Source organism: Pseudorca crassidens, chromosome 15 (genome assembly GCF_039906515.1).
Source record: "Pseudorca crassidens isolate mPseCra1 chromosome 15, mPseCra1.hap1, whole genome shotgun sequence".
NCBI lineage: Eukaryota > Metazoa > Chordata > Mammalia > Artiodactyla > Delphinidae > Pseudorca > Pseudorca crassidens.
In genome coordinates this window covers 35,089,969-35,112,394 of record NC_090310.1, presented here as the reverse complement: position 1 = coordinate 35,112,394, position 22,426 = coordinate 35,089,969, and the positions used below count along the sequence as shown (strand labels likewise).

The following is a 22,426-nucleotide window of genomic DNA, read 5'->3' as shown; positions in this document are numbered from 1 at the left end:
GTGCTTTTTAACTCATTCACTTCTGTACTGTTTGGCAATTAGAAAAAAAAAAGTCTCATACACAAGAAAAGTGGGGGAAAGGAAGAGCACATCACACAGTCAGGCCAGGAAACCAGCTCTGAGGCCGGGCTTCTCCTGGTCCACGGGAGAGGTTATTACCTCGCTCACGGTTGGTTGCCATTTAAACGCAGCCATGGGTCCGGCCATCATCCCCTTCACAGTACTAGACTCGGGGATGGTGAGGTCCTACAGAGGGAAAGGCAGATCATCAAAATGCCGTGGCACCTCAGGAGCAGGTGTCTTCCTGCCTAACTCTGGGAGCACCTCTTCACTGTTTTGCTCCCTTTAGTCACACTCCACCCCGAACTAGCCCTGCCAGCTCCGCGGTCTCCCCCCAGGCATGGCTCTGATGACTGTTCATCGGGAGAAACAGGTCAAGTTCCTGTCAACACAGAGGGAGCCTTTCTTCTTCTCTGTTCTAGAAGTAACAAATGTGTTCCTGTGCCAAAATTTCATAAGGATGGAGGTAACGGGAAAGCCCGATTGTGGTCTGTAGTGTGGTCAGCAGGTCACAGAGAAAATTCCTTATGGCAAATAATGAACATTAAGATAACAATACTGGCTTCAGAAGGAATCCACCATATCTCAAAAAAAACTAAGAAAGCCACATGGAGCAGTGAGGAGATCTGCCCAACTTTTTACAGCTGCTAAGTGACAAAGCCAGAATTAGAACCGGGATGTTGAGGAGCCAGGAGCCTGCTCTCTCCCCAGACAGAAGGTAGGAACCATTTGGGTGGGGGAGTCAAGAGTTCAGTGGGGCATGTTGAGATCTCCACTAGACAGCCGAGGGGAAAATGCAAGGAGGGCCACCGAGGCTGGAAGACAGCAAATGGGGAGATGGACATGAGGTCAAATCTGTGGTGGAGGGGCAAGAGCAGATCAGCTGTAGAGCTTTATCCCTTGACACCTGGCCCGCAGTGGAGACGCTCAAAAAAACAAAAAACAAAAAAAAAAAATAAGAGGCCCAGCGCAGTACTGTCCCAGAGAAGTTTCTGTCATGATGGACATGTTCTGACTCCGCTGTATCTAGTGCAGTAGCCACAAGTCACATGTCACTATGGAGCACCTGCTAGTGTGACTAAGAAACTGGATTTTAATTTGGGTTTAATGTAAATTAATTTAAATGTAAATGGTCACCAGCCTAGTGACTTGTCTAAGGCCACAACAGAAGGGAGTAAGGCGAGAACACAGCTCTCTGTCCAGCACTGACCAAAGGCCTCAACTCCTGACTCCTTGCTCTCTGCACAAGTCTGGATTTTAGGAGAACCACGGACAGTTCTGTCCTGTCCGGATGGTTTGTGCCCGGAGTTGCAGTTCTCAGCTCAGGACTCAGAAATAAGAGCCCCCGAGAGAGGGTGAATGTGCACCCCTCACATGGCTCCCACACAGAGTCTAGACACAAACACAGCCTTCGCCTTCCCACACATAATCGACACCCCTGCCATCAAGGTCAGGCTTTTCAGTTAATCCTCATGGGACAGAGAATTATGGGCCAGAATGGCAATCATCTGGGGCTCTGCCCAGTTATCAGCTAGGCTACTGTGCTGTTTCAGAGAGGAGCTCGCCAGCCAAATAACAATTACTATAGCAACACACACTCTTTTGTGAGGAGTAAGCCTGGCAGCAGCCCCTGGGGTTGCACTAAAACAACCACACTCTCACTGCACAACAGGCTACTGCTAAAAAATAATAAATAAATAGATGTACAATGTTCATCGAATGTATAGTGTCACAGGCGCTAAGTACTTGGCTTCTGTTACTCATTTAATTCTTAAACCTAAGAGGCTTTATTATTTTCAATAAGCAGACAAGGAAACTGAGGCAAAGGCAGCTGGCCAAGGTTGCACAGCTGTAACAAGTCACGGAGTCATGACTCTAGAGTCATGACTCTAGAGACCTAGAGTCATGACTCTAGAGACCTAGAGTCATGACTCTAGGTCCTCCTCCTAACCTCTCCTTTATACCTCCCTTTATCCAAAAAGAAGTTTCTCTCCAGGGCGAGCACAGGAGTTGGTGAGATCCATGGCTTAAGATACCAGACAGCATGAATTTGGAGAACAGTATAAAACCTGACAGCCCAGATTTCTGTGGGTCCCCAGGAAATCAATTTAATTGGATCAAATCAGATCATACCCCCTGAAAAGTTCATGCACTGCTCCTGGCAATTTCTAAACTTTTTCCACCTTTGGCTGGAGGTTCCCTGCACTCATGGTCACCTTGGCTGTCCCCACCGCTACAGCTGCTCTCATCTACTCTCTGTCTTAGGTCATCTAACAGCGAGAAGGACCTTCTCTAATGCAGAGATGGCACAGTGGCAGCTGACAGGCTGAATCTAGTCCAGAGAGATGTTCCTTTGGACCTAAAAGTGTTTTAAAAATTTGAGTTAGCTTCTAACATTTAAAACTGGAACATTTCACTTAAAAAAAAAAAAATCTGTATTTCCAGCTTCTCTTGAGAAAAACCAGACGATTTGGCAAAAGTTGGCTGTAACCCTGAGGGGGGGCCTTGGCCTCCCCAGACAGCAGCCACTGCCACCCCTAATGCTCTCGGCCCAACCTCCTGCTTGAGCACTCTCTCCCTTCCCTGCCTGGTCTCACTGGTGTCTGAACTTGCAAGTTTTGATCTCACGTTCAGCGTTTCATCACGGCCTCATAACCCGTCTGTCTGTGCCAGCCATCTGGCTTCTAACCCCTTGATCCTGCTCTAACAATCTTCCCCTGTGTTTTGACAGACTACCCCCTTCACCTCAAATTCTCCTCCCTTGGCTTCTAAGACTCATACAAATCTTTTTGGGAAGAAGGTGAGAGGTATATTATTTCTGCTTTACTTTACTTTGCCGGCTCTGCCCACTTCTTCCAACCCTGAGCTATGTGCATCCTCTCTGCAAAGCCAATTTCTGCCCTTCACTCTTCTCTCTCCTTGCTTCCCCCTAAGACAATCCCCATCTGGTCTCATGGATCCAATGTCCTCTCTAGATGTTCGCTCCTCCACACCTACATTTCCATCCTATGTTATTGGAAGCCTCCCTGGCAGTCTAGACATCACTCCAAATGCATCACACTCAAAACAGAACTGGTCCTCTTGCCCCATAAACCAGCTCCTCTCCTTACTCCTCTGCTCAGAAAAAAGGCATCATCATTTCCCCAAGCACAGACTTGAAATCACCTCCCTTCCCTTTTTTCCATCATCCCCTATATGTAACCAGTTACCAAATCTTATGAACTCTTCCTCTGAAGTGCCTCTCACACAGTTCCTTTCAATATTTGCTATCCCACCCACCGCCCACCCCCGCCAAGGAAAGCTCCTTATGAACGCACACCTGAAGTTACCCTTCTTGTTGGCTTTGAGCCTTTCTTCTCTGCCCGCCATGATCCCTAACACACAGCTGGGAGCACACTGCCACCTCCACATCCAGCTCAAACACCGTGTTCACGGCCCCCTACTGACTCCATGACAGTATAACACTGCTTAGACCTCAAGGCTCTCCACAATCGGGTGACAACCTGTCTTTACCTGTCAGGTCTCCTTCCTGTCCTCTACCAGTACTGAGACTCTGCATGCTAACATCGAGCCCACGTGGGCTGCGCCCTTCGTGTATGGAAGGCCTTCCCTTCTTTCCTGCTCAGCCCTTTCCAGTGCCAGCCCTTGCACGCTGGCTCAGGTGGACCCTTCTCCTCCCTCGACCATCTGGTCCACCCGTGCATCCAGGCCGTGACCCTCCCCTGGTCTGCAGAATTCTTTAGGGCAGCACATAGCAGAGGACTCTACGTCCATTCAGGGAGCTGAAGCATACCGTAGAGCTCAGCTCTCCGGTATACAAAAGAAAGTCACTAATCCCAGAAGCTACAGAGATAAAACAAACCTTCTCATCCTTTGGGGGCCGACCCCGCTTCCGGGGACTTTGCTCTTGGGCTCTTTTCAGAGGGGACTTGGAGCCTCTCTCTGAGGAGCCTGAAGACACCCTCTTCTTTCCTTCTCCCATGTTCTTCTTCACCTTCCCTTCAGACAGGCTAAGCTTGCGCTTCTCATCACCTGAGTTTGGCCTACTTCTCTCCTCACTGGAATTACGCCGATTCTTGTCATCAGCAGAACTGTGGGACGATGTCTGAAAGTTTAATAATAATAATGATAACCACCACAACAGCCACCACCATCACTACCATGATTTACAGGAGCCACACCCTGTGATAAGTGCTTTATGTGTGTTATCCACACAACAACCCTATGAAGTAGGCTCTGCTGTCAACTCCACTTATATCTGGGGAAGTGGATTGAAAAAGAAATTCAAGTCACTTGCCCACAGTCCCCAAACTGGATTTACACCCAGGGAGTGGATATAGCCCAGAGGCCGTGCTCCTAACCTCCATGCTATAAAAGGGAGAAGGCCTGTGCTATACTCAAAAGCTGAGATACTTCTCCTGGGTCCAAGAGACTTTCCTAAGAGCAACAATCTATTCCAGAAAGGTCAGCCACATGCATGGAGTTTCAAGTTGATTAGCAAAACACTGATACCTTAGATTTGAAGTAGCTCTCTCTCCACTGGCATTGCATTAAGAATAGTTTTGGGTTCGGGCGATATTTAATCTGTCAGTTACTATGCAAAAATAACCAGTCTGGAGTCAGCATAAAGTGAGAATCGTGAAGCCTCTCACCTGGTCTTTTCCCTTGGCTCTCCTGAGGAACTCTTCTACGGCATCCACAGCTTGCTGGAATCGTTTTCCCTTGTTAATCTTTATCATTTCCTCCTTATGTGCATGATACGGCTTGAGCTGTTCCACTTTGATCCAGGCACTGGCAGAAAACAGAGAGAAAGGATATGTATGATCCGCACTGCCTATGCCCAAAACTATCAAAGACCTCACCCCAGCAGAATGCAAATACCTGTTTGGTTTAACTGGATTTTGAAACAGGTCTTCCATCTTTTTCCAAAACATGCTATTGACCACCCCAAACTCTTGAGCCTAAAAGTATGTTTTCTTGAAACAAGTCAAACAACCACCACCAAAATCAGCATCCTCCAAATAAAATCACTGCACTGCAGGTTATTTCCACTCTTATTCACCAGCCTTCCACACTGAAACACACATACTCTGCCACTAGCTCAGGGCAGAGGAAACCTATAGATGCGCTCCCATTCTCACTACATAGTACAAATGGCCCCACGTGGATCCCAGGGAATCAGGGCTCTTGGAAGCGTTATCAACCATAGCAGCATCACTGTCCATCAAGAGCCTGAGCCAGAATGATGACCTGTCAATCCACTGAGAATGTGGGATGCTACGAGGGCTAAAGAAAGGCAACACCTTCAAAAATCTGCTGCTTCTACAAATGTCTGCAGCCTTGGAGCCTCTATTTGTTCATAAATGATTGTACCCAGGGCTACTAAACCACACAAAACTTGTGACACATTGGAACAAGGGCAGTAGTCACAAAAGGAGGCTTTTAAAAACAAGATTCTACTTGAGATTAGAGGAAAGGGAACATACTCTTCCGATTTTTAATTCCTACCACCAATGCAAAACACATGAAAATGAAAAAAGCCATCAACTCTGGGATAACTGGCCTACCATACTAACCTGCATAAATCTGCCCCAGCTGGCTTTTGTGGTTTCCCTAAATGACATTCAGTTTCCAGAACACCAGTAATAATGGAGAGAATTTTATAGGCTTGGCAAGGTAAGAGTTGATTTACATATTTTACCATGCAATACTCAGAGGTTTCATAGCATAACCTTCAGAAAAAGTGGGTCAAGTCAAGGATATAGAAACTAGGCTATCGCACTAACTTAGGATTCTTTCCTTTAGAGAAAGCTAGAGAATATTCACTAATAACAGTAAAAGTGCTAACCTCTGCACATAAAAATAGAGCTACCAACCCAGCAACAGCCACCTGTGCTTTGAGTGGTTGTGCTAATGGCTGTGATGATGGGTCTGCACAAACACAATCTCTGGAACATCAGTCTGCAAACTAGGACTAGGCATGTTATCTATGGGTAAACAAGACTAGAGAGAATAAAACAGTGAACGGGCACTCAGACGCTGGTCTTATTGCACAGGGCTCCAATGAGATGAAGTAAGCAGGTACCCTTCTAGTGACCAACTCATCTTGAGGTTTGAAATTGGACACAACAGACCCAATGGGTCTGATCTACAAGGAGGAAAAATGGAATTAAATTTTGACCCTACATTATTTAGCAAGTGCATTTACAGCATTTCTAAGGACAAACCACCAGCACAGTCAGAAGAAAAGCCAGACACACCCTGAAAAGCAAGTCAAACTTTCAGATTAAATAGCAGCTCTAAGGTGACACAAGTATCAGTGATGAAGCTTAAAGACCCACAGTCCTCAGGAGAAGCCTCCTCCCTCTCCGAGCTTCAGGTCAGAAGCTGAGACCTGCCCAAGTTCCTAGCATAAGAAAGACTGGGTGGTTTTCATCGAGCCCCTTGAGATGGGACAAGAGACTCTAAGAATCCCTAACTCCCTCTTCCTCAACCCCCTCACATGAACCTCTGATTCAAGTGGAAAGGTGAGAACATCTGTGGAGGAAGCACTAATAAATCCATGCCCATCTGTTAGTTGAAGCATTTTAAGTGCATTACTGACTTCTGCCAGGAGAACAGTACAATCAGTATTCACTCATCCTGGGGCTTCCCTGGTGGCGCAGTGGTTGAGAGTCCGCCTGCCGATGCAGGGGATATGGGTTCAGGGATACGGGTTCGTGCCCCGATCTGGGAAGATCCCACATGCCCCGAAGTGGCTAGGCCTGTGAGCCATGGCCGCTGAGCCTGTGCGTCCAGAACCTGTGCTCTGCAACGGGAGAGGCCACAACAATGAGAGGCCCGTGTACCGCATTAAAAAAACAAAACAAAACAAAAAGACACTCATCCTAAATAAAGACTGGCATTTGAGATACTAAAATTTTCCTCTTATGACCATCTTTGAAAAGTGAAAATAATTTGCTAAAAGAACTGACAGTATAAATATGACTTCAACACGATAAATGCAAGAAATGTTAACCTACTTAAGAAATCAACCTCTTGTTGGAGAAACATCCTGTCACGTCAGAAAAACAGTAAATAAAAAGCCAGCCCACTGGAGCCCTAGGAAGATTATCTCTTGAAAGCAAGATGAATTGAAATTCACTTTGGCCATCTCAATAATTTTCTCTCCGAAGGCTATATTGCAAAACTCTGTCTCCTTAAAAAGGGCAAGCTTGAATTTCAGCTGGAGCTTCAATAAGCCCCACTCTCTATCCACTGAGGTCCATCAGGCGGGGCGTGGCATGCAACTGGTGCTCAATAATCACCCAGTAAATGACAACTCCTAGGCACCTTCAGAGGGGCTGGATTGCTGACCTCTGGGTTAAAAAATGTATGGTTGCGGAGGCTTTTTGTAGTTTTTGCTGTTGTTTGTATGTTTTTAAAGTGACTGTTCTGTTTCTTTGCTTGATATAAGCTGTAACTTGTGATTTCCCTCTTAACGAGCTCCCAATGCCTAGATGGAGCTGTACCTTTTCCAACCAATTTGCTGTGGGCTGGGAAGTCCAAAAAATCAGGCTTAGTCAAGTTGTGCCTAACAAACCGGCCTTGCTTCTATATACAAGGAAGTTAATTACACATTGTTTGTAGAAGTAAATGCCCGAAAACAAGCTAACTGGCAATCAGTGAGATCATTACAAAGAATGAAATGGAAGGTCCCTTAAGATACTTGGCTAAGTGGAAAACAGCAAGATACAGAACAGTGTGTGTAGTATGCAAGCACTTGTGTAAAGACGAGGAAAAAGGAGCATGTAACTTCATGATGATGTGCAGTGTCTCTGGAGGGACTCGCCATAAGAAACTAGTATAATTGGATGCCTATGGGCCAGAAACTGGGTGGCTGAGGGATGAGGATGAATGAAATTGTTTCAACGGTTTACAGCTTGATTTGCAGGGAAACCATGAATATCTATTATTCCTAAAAAACAACATATCAACGATAAAGGCCTTTGCTCTAGCACATGGGCTACCCTGACTGCCCAGAGGGTTCTCCCCCATGACTTCCTTGTGTAGGTCTGCTCAGGTGGGTAGCTACTGCCTGGCTGACTGTGTAACAGCACCTGTAACATGGCCAAGAGCAGCAAACGTACGCTGGTATTCTGATACACCTCCCACAAATGCCTTCCATTTGAGAATATAAAACTTCCACTAAGCCACCTTCCGATTATACACTCAAAATAAATTTAAAAATTTCACATTTTCAAACACTTCCATAATTCTGGCCTGCTTTCCCCTTAAATTAAAACTAAACTATGATATCATAGTAAAGAAGCCAGTCTATGAACAATCTCAAGCACCCTCGTCTATGTGTCTCAGACTTCACAGCAACAATAACCTGAGCGGGAGAGAGAGAGTACACACACGCAAGCATAGCCCACAGGTGAGAACAAGGATGAGGTCAGAGATGTGTGTTCACCTCTCCATCCGGATTTGGGGAGTACTGTAGTACTTCACAAATAATTTCTATGCTTGTCCCATACCCCCTTAAACCAATGAAAGAGGCTGAGGATTACTGAGGTGTTACAGGTCCAAGTCTAAGCTATTCAGAAATCAAGACACCCAAAAAAATGCAAATCAAAAAACAAAACAACCAAAAAAGCCATAAAACAAATAACTAACAATTTCAGTTAATTTCAAGCAACTGATTATCATACAGACATCAACAAAGACTTGCAGGGACTTCTCTGGTGGTGCAGTGGTTAAGAATCCGCCTGCCAATGCAGGGGACATGGGTTCGATCCCTGGTCCGAGAAGATCCCACATGCCACAGAGCAACTAAGCCCGTGCGCCACAACTACTGAGCCTGCGTGCTGCAACTACTGAAGCCTGTGCGCCTAGAGCCTGTGCTCTGCAACAAGAGAAGCCACAGCAATAAGCCCACTTGCCACAACTAGAGAAAGCCCACATGTAGCAATGAAGACCCAACGCAGCCAAAATAAATTTAAAAAAAGTTTTAAAAAAACCCCCAAAAAACAAAGACTAGCAGAGAAAACAGAATTAGAAGATTTTTGTTTCCAAAACTTGAAAACATTCCCAAATGCTGCATAAGGCTCTCAAGCTGCACTGCCAATACCAACATGGCCAGCCACTTCTTTTCATGCATGACACCTGTTCCTGGGGTCCACTGCCTCAGCCACGAAGGGAGGCACCTGTAGGACAGGAGCTGCTGTTGGCGCTGGGAGGGGAGAACCTGCTCAGAGCTCTCTAGGATAACTACTGTCCAGCTCTGGCAGAGGGACACTGCTGGCTCACTCCAAATACTGGAGCAGTGGCTCTCACTATCTGCTTGGCTCAATTCTCCAACCACTGCATGTGTTGGATGCAGGGAAAGTGGGTCAATCAGGTGCCAGGTGAAAAGAAAAGGGGATGCTCAGATGGTTCCAATCTGCTATGCTTCTAATTATGAGCCACAAACTTTTCTAGAAGTTACTTCATTTATTATTTGAAAAATTTTTTTGGCCACACCTCAAGGCTTGTGGGATTTTAGGTCCCCGACCAGGGATTGAACCCAGGCCCTCGGCAGTGAGAGCGAGGAGTCCTAACCACTGGATCGCCAGGGCATTCCCTCTAGAAGTTACTTTAGCACTCACTCAGACACCTCACAACCAGGCTGTCCCACCTTATATCTAGCTTGATGTAAAAAGTACCTCAGGCTGGGACCTTGGACATCTTATCACTTAAATCCTTGTTTCCTGACTGCTACAGAAACTCTTGTTTGGGATTTACCCATTGTTTGCCCACGGTATTCTTTGAACTGGTTTGTTTCTGGTGGTTTTTTGAGCACCTGCAAACTAAATGAACTCCCTCTATTCTGCCATTCACGGCCACTGATGAAACTTTTAAACCCTGAGCTCAGTTTCTACCCTGATGAGCAGCCACCTGTTCGAAGTGGGCCATCATGTACCTGAGACTTAATCTTTTGATGTGGTCATGTGGTGGAGTTGGCAAAATTACACTGAAGTTATTTTCCCCTCTGAATTTTTGCGAAATAGAAAAGGACTGTGGGCAATTCCCATGTAGCCACCTAGGCTCAGCTGAATCCAGCTATCTTATATTAAGTCCTTCCCCTCACAGGGGAGGCTGGTTGGGAAGGTCTATTCCTCGCTTCCTTTTTGTGAGGGGGAGCGAAGTCAGGAACGAACTATGTCGCCATCCTGGTGACATCACCCCCGGCCCTCTCTTCCTGGTTCCCTCTTCCAGTGGGAAGTCAACATAATTTGCTAGATGTTTTGGAAGAGGAAGAGAGAAAATCAAGTTTCTAAAAGATTGAAATCACCATTTATCTTAAGGAGCTGCCCTTTTTACTCTTTAATAAAAGTCCCTGCTTAATATAAAAAAATCACATCTCTCTATATTTTCATTAAATAGCATGTCAGTTTTGAAACTGAACATCCCTGACTGAATCCTATGTTCCTCAGGAATACAAGAACAGCCTCACTGGGTCAGAACATGTCCACTGAGGTCAGGGCCCAGTGACCAACGGAGCCCCTAGAACATGCCAGGAGCACACGCCCCTCTCCCTGGCATCAAGCATTAAATGTGAGGTAGAGTCCAGCCTCTGCTGTAGCCACTTACAGCTTTGCTCGTAAAAAGTCATTCTCATCCCTAAAAGGTCCACTTGCATTTCCTGTCTAAACCACGTCTCACATAGTTCTCCTTATATATGTCCTAAACACAGTCACACAACATTTATTCTACTCACGGTGCCCCTTGTCAAAACACCTGAGGATTTATGAACAAGTCAGTGTTTATCTCTTTAAGGCCGCTCATTATTTCACCAGTTCTGATGGTGTTCTTTTCTTGGTCTTTGCTTTTTCACATTAAAGAGTCCTCTCTTTCACCTGATTCAGTCCCCTTTCCCGATGTTAACTAGTTCCATCAGATCCCATTAGAATGATAGACTAGACAGCACATAGTACTCCTGGTGAGGCACGATACAGTTTTTACATAAAGGAGGAACGATGTAAAAATAAGAAAAAGAGTAACAAGAACAAAACAAAACCAACCAAACAGAAAAAGGTGGAACAATGTACTGTTTTGTGTTCAATGCCTTTATGGTCAAAACAACAGGCCTGGCTGACATCCTTAGGAATCTCCTACTCTCAGATGCCTTTCTTTTCAAACACAGATCCTCCCCACTCTGCCCTACCATGGGCAGGGTCTGTCTCTCTCTCTCTCTCACATTTTCCTTACTTAAAGCCACCTGCTTCTAATCAGCTTTTTCTTTTGTAACAGATCTATACCCCGACCTGATGTTTGTTGAACACCTGCTCTTGCCAACCAATATTATGAGTAAGTGATGCTACTTCTTCGTAACTACAAGGTAGGGGGTGTTATCCCCACATGTGGACGAGGACAAAGAGTCTTAGAAAAGTGAAGCAGCCCGTATCACAGAGCAGGCAAAAGTGGTATCTGAATATACATTAGGCTGGTAACAAGCCAGAGCTCTTTCCCCAAAGTAATTCACTGCTACCAAACAATCTGGAGATTTTGCCTTCAGTTAATACAAAGATTCTAAATAAAGTCTGCCTAACACTGATCACTAAGAACCCTTCTCCCTTTAGAGACGTACTGTAGATCCTTAACCTTTGTTTCCTTTCATGAAGGCAACCGCTTAGCCACAAAAAGTTAACATGTTCCCTGATAGCTTAATTTTTAAATGGTTTTTTACAAACACTATCAAGGAGGTTTAGAAGACTAAAGATATTATACCTAGCCACAGCTGTGTATCCACTTGCTTATGAATCTCCTCAAAGAACTTTAGTTAGAAATCACATCATCACCACCACCAACACGTTATTTTTGTTCCAGGAAACTCATCCTTTTCACTGGCTTCAAAGGTTTGCCTGGTTGAGTGCTTGAGTGCTGAGATTCCCTCAGGTCCAATTTCCTGTGTCCTATTTGTAGTATTTTGTATACATAGGGACGACAGTTTATTCTTCTAGCCTTCTAGCATTTAAAAAATTATCATAAAAACACAATAGCTTTCAGGTCTCCTGTAAGCTGATTAACTCCCCACTTTCTATGAGGTCCCATTTGTGTTTCAGACTTGCGTACTTCTTCATTTAGTTAACCAAGCTGGGCCAACCACGTTGCCCCTGTTCTCCCCAAGCACAAGTTCTTTACCTCACGCAGGAAGGCTCTCTCTGTCCACACATCCAACTTAACTCCCAGGGGTTTACAGTAGCCCCACTGCCTGGAATGCCTTTACTATTCTTGCCTGTCCAAATTCTAGACATCCTCCAGAGTTTGACCTAAATCCCATCTCTCCAGCAACCTTCTTTGACCTAGCTGTTCTCTGCTGATCTCTTCTTGTTCTAGAACCCTTTAACAATAATTCTACACATCGCTCATTCTGCACTTAATCCCATCTAAAATGTTTACGTCTTGTCACCTGAGTTTATGTCTTGTCCTGAGTCCCTGGAAGACGGGGACCACAGCATTTGCTTTTCTGGAAGTTCCCTTTGGTGTCCAGCAATGTGGAGTGTGGCTCCACTTGTCTGCATCCAGACAATCTTTGCTGTAAATTCAAGGCATTACCAGAACATTCCCTCTTCCAGATTGTCTCTTGCTCTCACAGCTCTGGGTCAGTGACTCCCTTGAAATATTGCCACCAAAAGGCTGCTGAGTTAGCTTGTGACAAGAACTGGGGCTGGGTATGTCTGTATATGTTTTTGGTGAAGGTAGACATGCCATGCAAACTCTAAACCAGGGTAGGCACTCTGACACATAAGCTTGCCAGTGAAAAATACTGTTGTAAGAGATTTTCCTATGGAATATTATATATCGCTTTCTAGAAATGTATATTTTAAATGTTGGTATTAGATATATCAGGAAAGTCACATACATTTTTCAAACCCAAAGCTACGTTTTCCTGTAAGAATCATAAATAGAAACACAACTACTTAAATCAAACCATCTAGCTAGACCCAGGCAATCAACTTGATGGAGTGATGAGAAAGCTAAACAAGTCGCTGGAAACTCAAATACACATTCTTTGCTTCACTGTGACTTCTTATATGGCCTATTGAAGAATCTCAAATTAATAGTCCTGATTTCAACTCTAAAACAGATCTGGTTAAAAAGCTTTACTGTTACAAAAGACCCCGAACAGCCAAAGCAATCCTGAGACAGAAAAATGGAGTTGGAGGAATCAGGCTCCCCGACTTCAAACTATACCACAAAGCTACACTAATCAAGACAGTATGGTACTGGCACAAAAACAGAAACATAGATCAATGGCACAGGATAGAAGGCTCAGAGATAAACCCATGCACATATGGTCACCTAATTTATGACAATGGAGGTGAGAACATACAACAGAGAAAAGACAGCCTCTTCAGTAAGTGGTGCTGGGAAAACTGGACAGCTACATGTAAAAGAATGAAATTAGAACACTACCTAACACCATACACAAAAATAAACTCCAAATGGATTAAAGACCTAAATGTAAGACCAGACACTATAAACCTCTTAAGGATTAATCTCCAAAATATACAAACAGCTCATGGAGCTCAATAACAAAAGAACAATCCAGTTAAAAAATGGGCAGAAGACCTAAATAGACATTTCACCAAGGAAGACATACAAATGGCCAAGAGGCACATGAAAAGATGCTCAACATCACTAATTATTAAAGAAATGCAAATCAAAACTACAATGAGTTATCACCTCACGCTGGTGAGAATGGCTGTTATCAAAAAATCTAGAAACAATAAATGCTGGAAAGGGTGTGGTGAAAAGGGCACCCTCCTGCACTGTTGGTGGGAATGTAAACTGATACAGCCACTATGGAGAACAGTATGGAGGTTCCTTAAAAAACTAAAAATAGCACTACCGTATGACCCAGCAATCCCACTACTGGGCATATACCCTGAGAAAGCCATAATTCAAAAAGAGACATGTACCACAAACGTTCACTGCAGCACTATTTACAATAGCCAGGACATGGAACCAACTTAAATGTCCATCAACAGATGAATGGATAAAGAAGATGTGTCACATATATACAATGGAATATTACTCAGCCATAAAAAGAAACGAAATTGAGTTATTTGTAGTGAGGTGGATGGACCTAGAGTCTGTCATACAGAGTAAAGTAAGTCAGAAAAAGAAAAACAAATACCGTATGCTAACGCATATATATAGAACCAAAAAAAAAAAAAAAAAAGGTACTGATGAACCTAGTTGCAGGGCAGGAATAAAGAGGCAGACATAGAGAATGGACTTGAGGACATGGGGTGGAAGGGGAAGCTGGGGCAAAGTGAGAGTAGCATCGACATATATACACTATTGAATGTAAAACAGTTGGCTGGTGGGAACCAGCAGCATAGCACAGGGAGATGGGCTCAGTGCTTTCCCATGACCTAGAGGGGTGTGATAGGGAGGATGAGAGGGAGGCTCAAGAGGGAGGGGATACTGGGACATATGTATGCATATGGCTGATTCACTTTGGTGTACAACAGAAACTAACACGTATTGTGAAGCAATTATACTCCAATGAAGATTAAAAAAAAAAGGCTTTACCGTTAGAACACTAGATCAAATCATCTAGTTTTACAAGAACAAGACTAAGCAATTACTTTAAGATGAATGAAATTTTAGCTTTCACTGCATACCTCATGCCTGAGCTACGATGATAAACAGCCATTAAAAGAGAACCAAACATGGCCCTGATAAAAGGAACTGCCTGTGGGGTTGGGTAAAGAGACGTGAGAACTGATCTCAACGAGGTTATCATATTTGGAAGGTGGCACCCCACTTCCCACCTGACTGACATTGTCACTGGTCCCAGGACAGCTGCCCAGGACAATTTCTGGGAGATAAGAATAGCACCTTTTACTTAGGTATGAAGCCAGAATGATATGCCATTCTTACAGACTACAATGAGACTGAACTAGGATCCATAGAATATTCACAAAGCAGCTTCAACCCAGGGCAACTCCCAAACGTAGGCAAAGTGAAACTGTTGGTGAGCACTACTCACTGATCTTCTGTTCCAAAAAACTTTACAAAGAAGCATTTCTTCCCACGCGGTTTCTTTAAGTCCTTGGGTGGGTTAACAATCTAGGGGATGAAAGGGAAGAAAAAGGCTTTTTTCCACAGGTATAAGTTGGTAAGAAAAAAAATAAAACAAAAGAAGTACATCTTAAAAAACAAAACCAAACACAGGGCCTAGTTTCTGTCCAAATCTGTCACTTTTCTACTGAGATATGTGGAAATGTGCAAATATGCCAGGAGTTCCCTACATCTACTATGATCTACAGTGTTCAGCAGATACAATATACCTTTCACTAAAATGACCCTGTTTTTTTTGTGTGTGTGTGGGGTACGCAGGCCTCTCACTGTTGTGGCCTCTCCCATTGCGGAGCACAGGCTCCGGACGCACAGGCTCAGCGGCCATGGCTCACGGGCCCAGCCGCTCTGTGGCATGTGGGATCTTCCCGGATCGGGGCACGAACCCGTGTCCCCTGCATCGGCAGGCGGACTCTCAACCACTGCGCCACCAGGGAAGCCCGGCCCTGTTTTAAAAGCAGTTAAAACTAAGGCCAACGTCATTACCCCCTGCAATGTGAGCCTGTCATCACTGAAGAAATATAGAGAATATTCTTAAAAATACTTCTGTGCAGGAAGAGTTGAGACAGGTAACAGCGACAATGAAGAACAACTGAGGCACTGAAAATGCCATATTGCAAAGAGACAGTCTAAAGACATTTCCTGGGCTCCTAGCAAGAATATAAAAACAGAACATTTGGAAAGCTATGAGGGATCGCCTCATGCAAAATGTGGAATGCCAACTTCTGCAAAGATGCACTGGAGTAGCACATATGGTAAAATGGAAAAAAGATTTAAACTTAGTTGGGACAAAAATACTTTGACTTTTCACTAACCTACATTTAGATTTTTCTTCCTGGAAAATTTATTTGCTTCTCCTTTTGTTAGATTTAACTGCAAAGCTAAATTCAAGTTAGAATGGATTTTCAGGATTAAAAGACTTTATCACAAACCACCTCTGATTCAAAAAATAATAACTTACTACAGATTAAAGGATCTGGTTTATATTATACTGCCGTTTCTAAATAAACTGATACTAAAGAGAAAAAAATTCCGAGTGTTATTTAAATAAGCCCAGTTTAACTCAATGCTAGAAACTGAGGGGGAATACATCTTACATTCTCCCCTTCCTCAAACCCAACTTTAGACGTCTTAGTAGCAAGACACTCACCTTTCCCGGCCAAGGAGGATACCGGCCAAGTTTCCCCCTAGAGAAAACAAAGAGAGTCAGCATTTGCCCTGGAAAAGCCAGTCCATCTTCAACTCACTCAACATGCAATTTATTTCCCTAAATCTCCACTTCCACCCTCAAGTGCCAGAAGAAAAGATGGCAACCCGGAGTTCTTAACGTGACTTCCACAGCTGGGCCCAAGAGGCCCAAGTCCCTCAGAAGTGCAATGCAAAATTGTAGACTTATGTGCATAGGTATGGGCATTCTGCTGGTGAGAAGAAACACAAAAACACAAAACCACCAAGAGTCGTTTGTCTAGAGCCTCTCCGTGACGTGACGGGGGTGGGGGGCAGTTCGCTCTGTAAACACAGACTTCCCCTTACAAAGTCTGGTTTAATTCACCAGCCCGGCTTTGACAAATGCTTATGGAAGCCCTTCCTCTGGGTCGAGAAACGAGCTACGCAGCTCGAGGGAGGCGGCGACAGTCAGTCTCGGTTCGGGCGGTTGTCTGGGACACAGAAGCAGACCACGAGAGGCACCCAAGAAGGTACTGGTCACTGCCAACCCTTCGGTTGTAAAGGAAAAGTCCCCCTTCCATTTCTTCACAGGGCAGCGCCAGCAGGCCGGTTTCGACACCCCCGGCTGAGCCGCCGGCACAGGTCAGTTTCATCGCAACGCAGGTTTCGACGGGCTTGCCCAGACGAGATGGCCCCGCGGGCTCTCCGGCTTTCCTCCTTTCCCGGGAGCCCCAGCCAGACCCCGAGGCGAGGACCGGGCGTCCCCCGGAGCCGCGCGGCGCCGGGCATTCCCCGCCGCCAGCGTCCGGGTCCGGAACGCAGCCCTACCCCGGCAGCCTTGGGGCTCAGAGCCGGGCCCGCTGCGGCCACCCTCAGGCTCAGTCCCCCGGGGCCAGGCTGCCCCTTCCGCCCGGCTTCGTTCCCAGCGCCGGCATCTGTCTCGCCCTCTCTCCACGACCTGGAGCGCATAGAAAAGCAGCCTCGAGGCGGGCCGTGCACCTCACGCCTAGGGAAGCAGCTCCCCGCGAACCTCGCTTGGCCCTGGCAGCCCGGACTCACCAAACCAAATCGCCGAGCCGCAGACTCACAGCCGCCATCTTACCACCCAACCACCGCCGACGCACGGGCCGTCGGGAACATCAGGTCGCCCCGGTGCCGCCCATTGGAGTGAGTCCGGTCACATGACGGGGGCCGGCCGTAACCGGCCACGCCGCTGCCTTGACGTTACCGCGCCCGTAGGGGCTTATTGGTCGGTCTAGCAGCACGTGACGCGGGAGCAGCGGTCTCCGCGCGCCGGATCCCGGAGACTCCCGGCTCCTTCCCCCTCCCTCCGGCTTGTGACAACGAAGCGCCGCGGTCTGAGGCGGCGGCGACGGTGCGGTCGGCCAAACGAGATAGGGAGCCGGCCCTGCGGGCGCCCCGCCCCCGGGCCCTGGCCTCCAGCCCTCTCCCCCTCGGCGCTTCCGTTACGGCCGTTACTCCCTCGCCGGCCCCCGGGCGGGCCGTGTTGCCGCGCCGGCAGCTGCCCTGACGGACTTCAACGCGGCCTGGAAGACAGCCTCCGCCCGCGTCCGGGGCCCCGCACCTGGCGGGCTCTGCGTGGTCGCCCCCGGGCGGCGGAGCGCGCTTTCTAAAGGCCGGCGTCGGGGGAGTCGCTCCCAGCCTGCGTCCGCGCCGCAAGTTCTCCAGGGGCGAAGTGCTGCCCGCCCCGAGGTTCCGAGTTGCCTGGCCGGCGTGGAGCCGGCGTCTCTTCGCTTCCTCTTGGGTCGGCGCAGCGGCACGGCCGGCGAAGCTCCCCCCGGGCGCGCGGGGACCTGACCATGGGCCGCGGCGCAGGGCGGCCGCCCGCCGGGAGGCATGGCTAGGGGGCCGGCCGCTAGCGGCGCCGCAGACCGGGCTCCCGGGCCGGCATGAGGACGGCCGCGGGGGGACGAGTGCGGCCCGTGGGGGTGTAGCCTACGTTGCGCCGGTGACAAAGGTGCGTGTGTTTGTCGGGACCGGGCTCTCACGTAAGCCTTGTTGTAGTTTGACACTTTTAGGGAAGTTGGGAGCAGGCAGTTGTGACAGCAGGAAGGCAGATGCTAGGCGTAGTTTCAGTACGTTAAAACTAAACCATTGAATGGGGAACTGTGAACAGCAGTTCAACACAGCGTCTGCCTGAACGTCAATATCCTAGGGAGAAAATAAAAAAAATTTAAAGGTCCCAATCCCAGTTCCAGAACCCAAACAGTTAAGTCAGGTGTTGACTTAACTTAGAACCGGACTTTTCTTGAGTCACCGCCTGCTTGAAAAGGTGGCAGGTCCACACGCCGTTTCCTATGGGCGTTTTGTTATACGGAGACTGGTTGTAAGCGGGTTTTTAGCGAACTGGCTTGTCCGCAGTCTGGTTTCTCTTTGGAGTTCGGTTTCCCTGAAGTACCGTCAGCTGTTTTCAGGAACTGTCATTTACTGTTAACTATTTTGTGTTTTTTTAAAGACGAGTTGATCATTTAAAGCGTATTTAAGTTTCCAGGATATACCTTAATAAAATTCAACACACTCTCTTAGTTTAAAAATTATTAAATTTTGAGGAAGGATACTTGAATGACCTCATAAAATACATGAATCTTAAATCAACTTCACACTGGATCTAGAGACATTTCCGTTAAGAGTCAGGAACATGGTAAAGAATATATTGTCTGATATCCTGGCAGTTCTAGCCAATGCAATAAGACATGAAACAAAAATAAAACATAATTTTTCAGAAAGGAGAAGACAAAATTCTCATTTTTGTGGATGATGGGACAGCCTGTTTTTAAAAACAAAGTTAAGGGAAAACCATTAAAATAAATAAGAGTTCCTTGAACAGACTAATTACAAAATCAGCATAAAATTCAGTTTTTCTACATTTCACCAATAATCATTTTGAATATATGATTAAGAGGATATGTAACAACAACAAAAAGTACTATTCCTGGGAATAATCTGAGATGGAAAAGGAGGCTAGTATTTCTTGGATAACATCAGTTGAAGGTTTTTAAGAGGGATGCTTTTGTTTGTAGAATACTGTACTTTTATTTAGAATTAATGGGGACTTCCCTGGTGGTGCAGCGGTTAAGAATCTGCCTGCCAATGCAGGGCACATGGGTTCGAGCCCTGGTCCAGGAAGATCCCACATGCCGCAGAGCAACTAAGCCCGTGTGCCACAACTACTGAGCCTGCACTCTAGAGCCTGTGAGCCACAACTACTGAAGCCTGTACACCGCAATTACTGAAGCCTGCACGCCTAGTCCTGTGCTCTGCAACAAAGAGAGGCCACCGTAATGAGAAGCCCGTGCACCGCAATGAAGAGTAGCCCCCACTTGCTGCAACTAGGGAAAGCCTGCACACAGCAACGAAGACCCAACGCAGCCAACAATAAATAAATAAATATTTAGAATTAATGGTCAACTCATTAAAATCGAGTATTTAAATGCTTAGCTTTTTAAAAGCCTTTTAAGCTTTGTTGACAAATCTTTTATTTGTAAATCTAATGTTTACATAAAAATAAATGTTTGATTTTTGACAAAGTTTCAATTAAGGCAACAGTTAATAGATTAAATTCCCGTAAACAATGAGCTCTTTTTTACGAAATTAAATTCCCTTAAATGTTTTACACAGCATTTAAAGCTTTATATGCTTGTTCTCTCAAATACTTCAAAATTCTAAAACAGTGAACTTGTAAATCTAGAAGTTAAATCTTTCCAAGGACTTAACTCTTTTAAGTCTAATAAACGTGTAAATGTAAGTCAGGTCTTTTAAAAGCACACTTTCAAATTTAGTCTAATAAACGTGTAAATGTAAGTCAGATCTTTTAAAAGCACACTTTCAAATTTAGTTATATTACCTTAAGCATTTCAAATTAAAATTGTAAGTCTAACATCATTCATTAAAATGTCTGATTCTCTTAAATGTTTGAAATGACTTAGTAACAAGCAACAGCGATTATCACGATGACTGTAAAACTTAAATGAAAATCTAAGTGTTAATATGCTGTAGGTTTGATTTACTTTATTTTCTAGTCTTATTTCTGTATTTTCGCAGGCCTGCAAAGTCACTTACACAACCAAGAGATGAATTTTTACCGTCTGGGTTGATTGAAGTTACACTATCTAAAATTTGGGATGAGATAAGGTTACATTTTTAAATTACTGCCTAGTCAAGGGCAGGGACCTAGTTCCCACTTCTAAGATGACCTTTCTGCATCCCATCAGTTAACATGCAGATTCTCTTCTTACAGTGAGAGTTTGTCGGCATTTATGAGTAGGGGACCTTTATGCCTTCACATTCACCTTCACTTTGCCTGCTTTTATGAGTGGGGGGACCTTTATGAAATCCCTTTCAGCTGGGATTTATTTCCACAATTCAGAGAATCACGACTGTTGTGGGGGCCTTGAAAGTTTCTTTTAGGGGAATTTCTTTTGACATCTTAGTGCATGATGGTCTTTTGCATCACCAACCTGTTTTGCTGCCAGTTGCTTTGTTTTCTATTTCAAATTATTTTAACTCTTGATTTTTAGATATTTTACTCCCTTACCTGGTCTTATAGATCACAATTTTATGGTCATGATAGAAGAAGTGAATATTGCATGTATACAGATACACATGATGTATATGGATATGTAAGATATATATAAATCTTCCTGAACTAATTCACATTTATGATTCATTTACATTCAAAATGCAGTGAGCTTTTTGGGGAAACTTATCAAAGTGATTTTTAAATTGATCTGAAATAATTAATAGGCTAGAATAGCCAAGTATTACTTTTAAAAGAATAATAAAAATGAATCTTTAAGTTGTTGAAATATACCATCGAATTTTTCAAATCAGTGCTGTACTGGTTCAGGAATCTAGATACTAGATGGATATAACAGGATGCATTTCAGAAATAGACCTTAAGATATTAAAGACATATGATATATGCCAAATCAGCAGGGAAAAGAGGAATTATTTGGTGATTGATGCTGGGGAGAAACCAGGTTAGGGCCTCACCTCTCACCTTATAGTAAATTCAACTTGGATTAAAGAGTTCAATGTGAAAAATACATCTATAAAACAAGAATGGGTAAATTCTTCTACAAGTATTATTTGGTTGGAGGAGGACATTATAGGCATAAAAGAAATGGAAGAAGCCATAAGGGAAAAGAGCCTAGTTTTAACTGCATAAAAAGCTAAAATTTCTTTCAACATACCTCACTCTATGCAAAGTTAAACAGTAAATAGCAAAGCAGGAGAAAGTATGAGAGCTATGACAGGCATTACGTATTTATTATTTATATATCTATAACAAGTCAAAAGCCCTTACAAATCAATAAAAAAGCTGCGATTTTTTCAACCATTCCCTTAATGCTGGATACTCAGGTTGCTTCTGTCATTTTTCATATACAAACAGGGCTACAATGAATATTCTTATTTATTGGTGTGGTAGAATGTGGGTTTTAAAAGGTAGGACACAAAATTACACATAAAGCACACACACAATATATAGTGTGATTTACATGTTTATATTCTGTAAATCCTTGGAATTCTGTAGTTCACAATATACTTTGATCATTTCCAAGCAACTTTGAAGGTCTTTGGCCTGTGATAATTTGTCACTTTGCTGAGGCCCAAGTTTGGGTGGTGAGAGGCTGGTGTTCAGAAGTGAGCCTAGCCACACTACTTCTGAGACAGTGGTCTTACTTATCCTGGGGTAGGCAGCACTTCTCTGAACTGATAAAAACTGTCATTGTGAAGAATGGCCCTACATGAAAGTAAACTGCTGGTGATGAAAATAAAGAGGTTTTAAGACAGAGGTTATTCTCAGCCAGAAGTAAAAAAAAAATGTATTGGATAAATTAAATGAAAACCAGTTTTGTCTAGGATTCTTTGCAATTCTGAGGATTCTTTAAGGCTCTATCAGCATGGGTTCTCTAGTGTCAAGAATCTAGTGAATATGCATAGAAAAAAAAGACTGGAAGGAAGTATGCTAAACTGATTATCTCTGAATGATAGGATTTGGGGTGCTTTTCATATCTATATGAAATTTTTTATGTTTAAAATAAATAGTATTTAAGAAGAAAAA

The 22,426-nt window shown here is 44.7% G+C and overlaps 2 protein-coding genes across 12 annotated transcripts in view; one reads left to right on the top strand and one right to left on the bottom strand.

The window, feature by feature from the left end:
* GLYR1 (glyoxylate reductase 1 homolog) overlaps nt 1-17,521 on the bottom strand; it is a 36,467-nt gene extending 18,946 nt beyond the window's left edge. For 5 of the 6 annotated variants that reach the window (XM_067706746.1, XM_067706743.1, XM_067706744.1 and 2 more), the window contains exons 1-6: nt 17,401-17,521; nt 16,325-16,361; nt 15,086-15,165; nt 4,713-4,851; nt 3,923-4,165; nt 160-246 (exon numbers count right to left, since the gene is read on the bottom strand). In XM_067706746.1, coding sequence (XP_067562847.1) covers nt 160-246; nt 3,923-4,165; nt 4,713-4,851; nt 15,086-15,165; nt 16,325-16,361; nt 17,401-17,438 — 624 coding nt within the window. In that variant the 5' untranslated portion in view covers nt 17,439-17,521. The remainder of the gene's footprint in view (nt 1-159; nt 247-3,922; nt 4,166-4,712; nt 4,852-15,085; nt 15,166-16,324; nt 16,362-17,400) is intronic. The other variant, XM_067706742.1, reaches the window with a different exon arrangement.
* A 104-nt stretch (nt 17,522-17,625) lies between these two features.
* The window catches only part of UBN1 (ubinuclein 1), a 48,469-nt gene continuing 43,668 nt past the window's right edge, over nt 17,626-22,426 (top strand). For 5 of the 6 annotated variants that reach the window (XR_010934974.1, XR_010934972.1, XR_010934973.1 and 2 more), the window contains exon 1: nt 17,627-18,319. The gene's annotated coding sequence lies outside the window, so the exon portion shown is untranslated. Of the gene's footprint in view, nt 18,320-22,426 lie in introns of all 6 variants that reach the window. The other variant, XM_067706739.1, reaches the window with a different exon arrangement.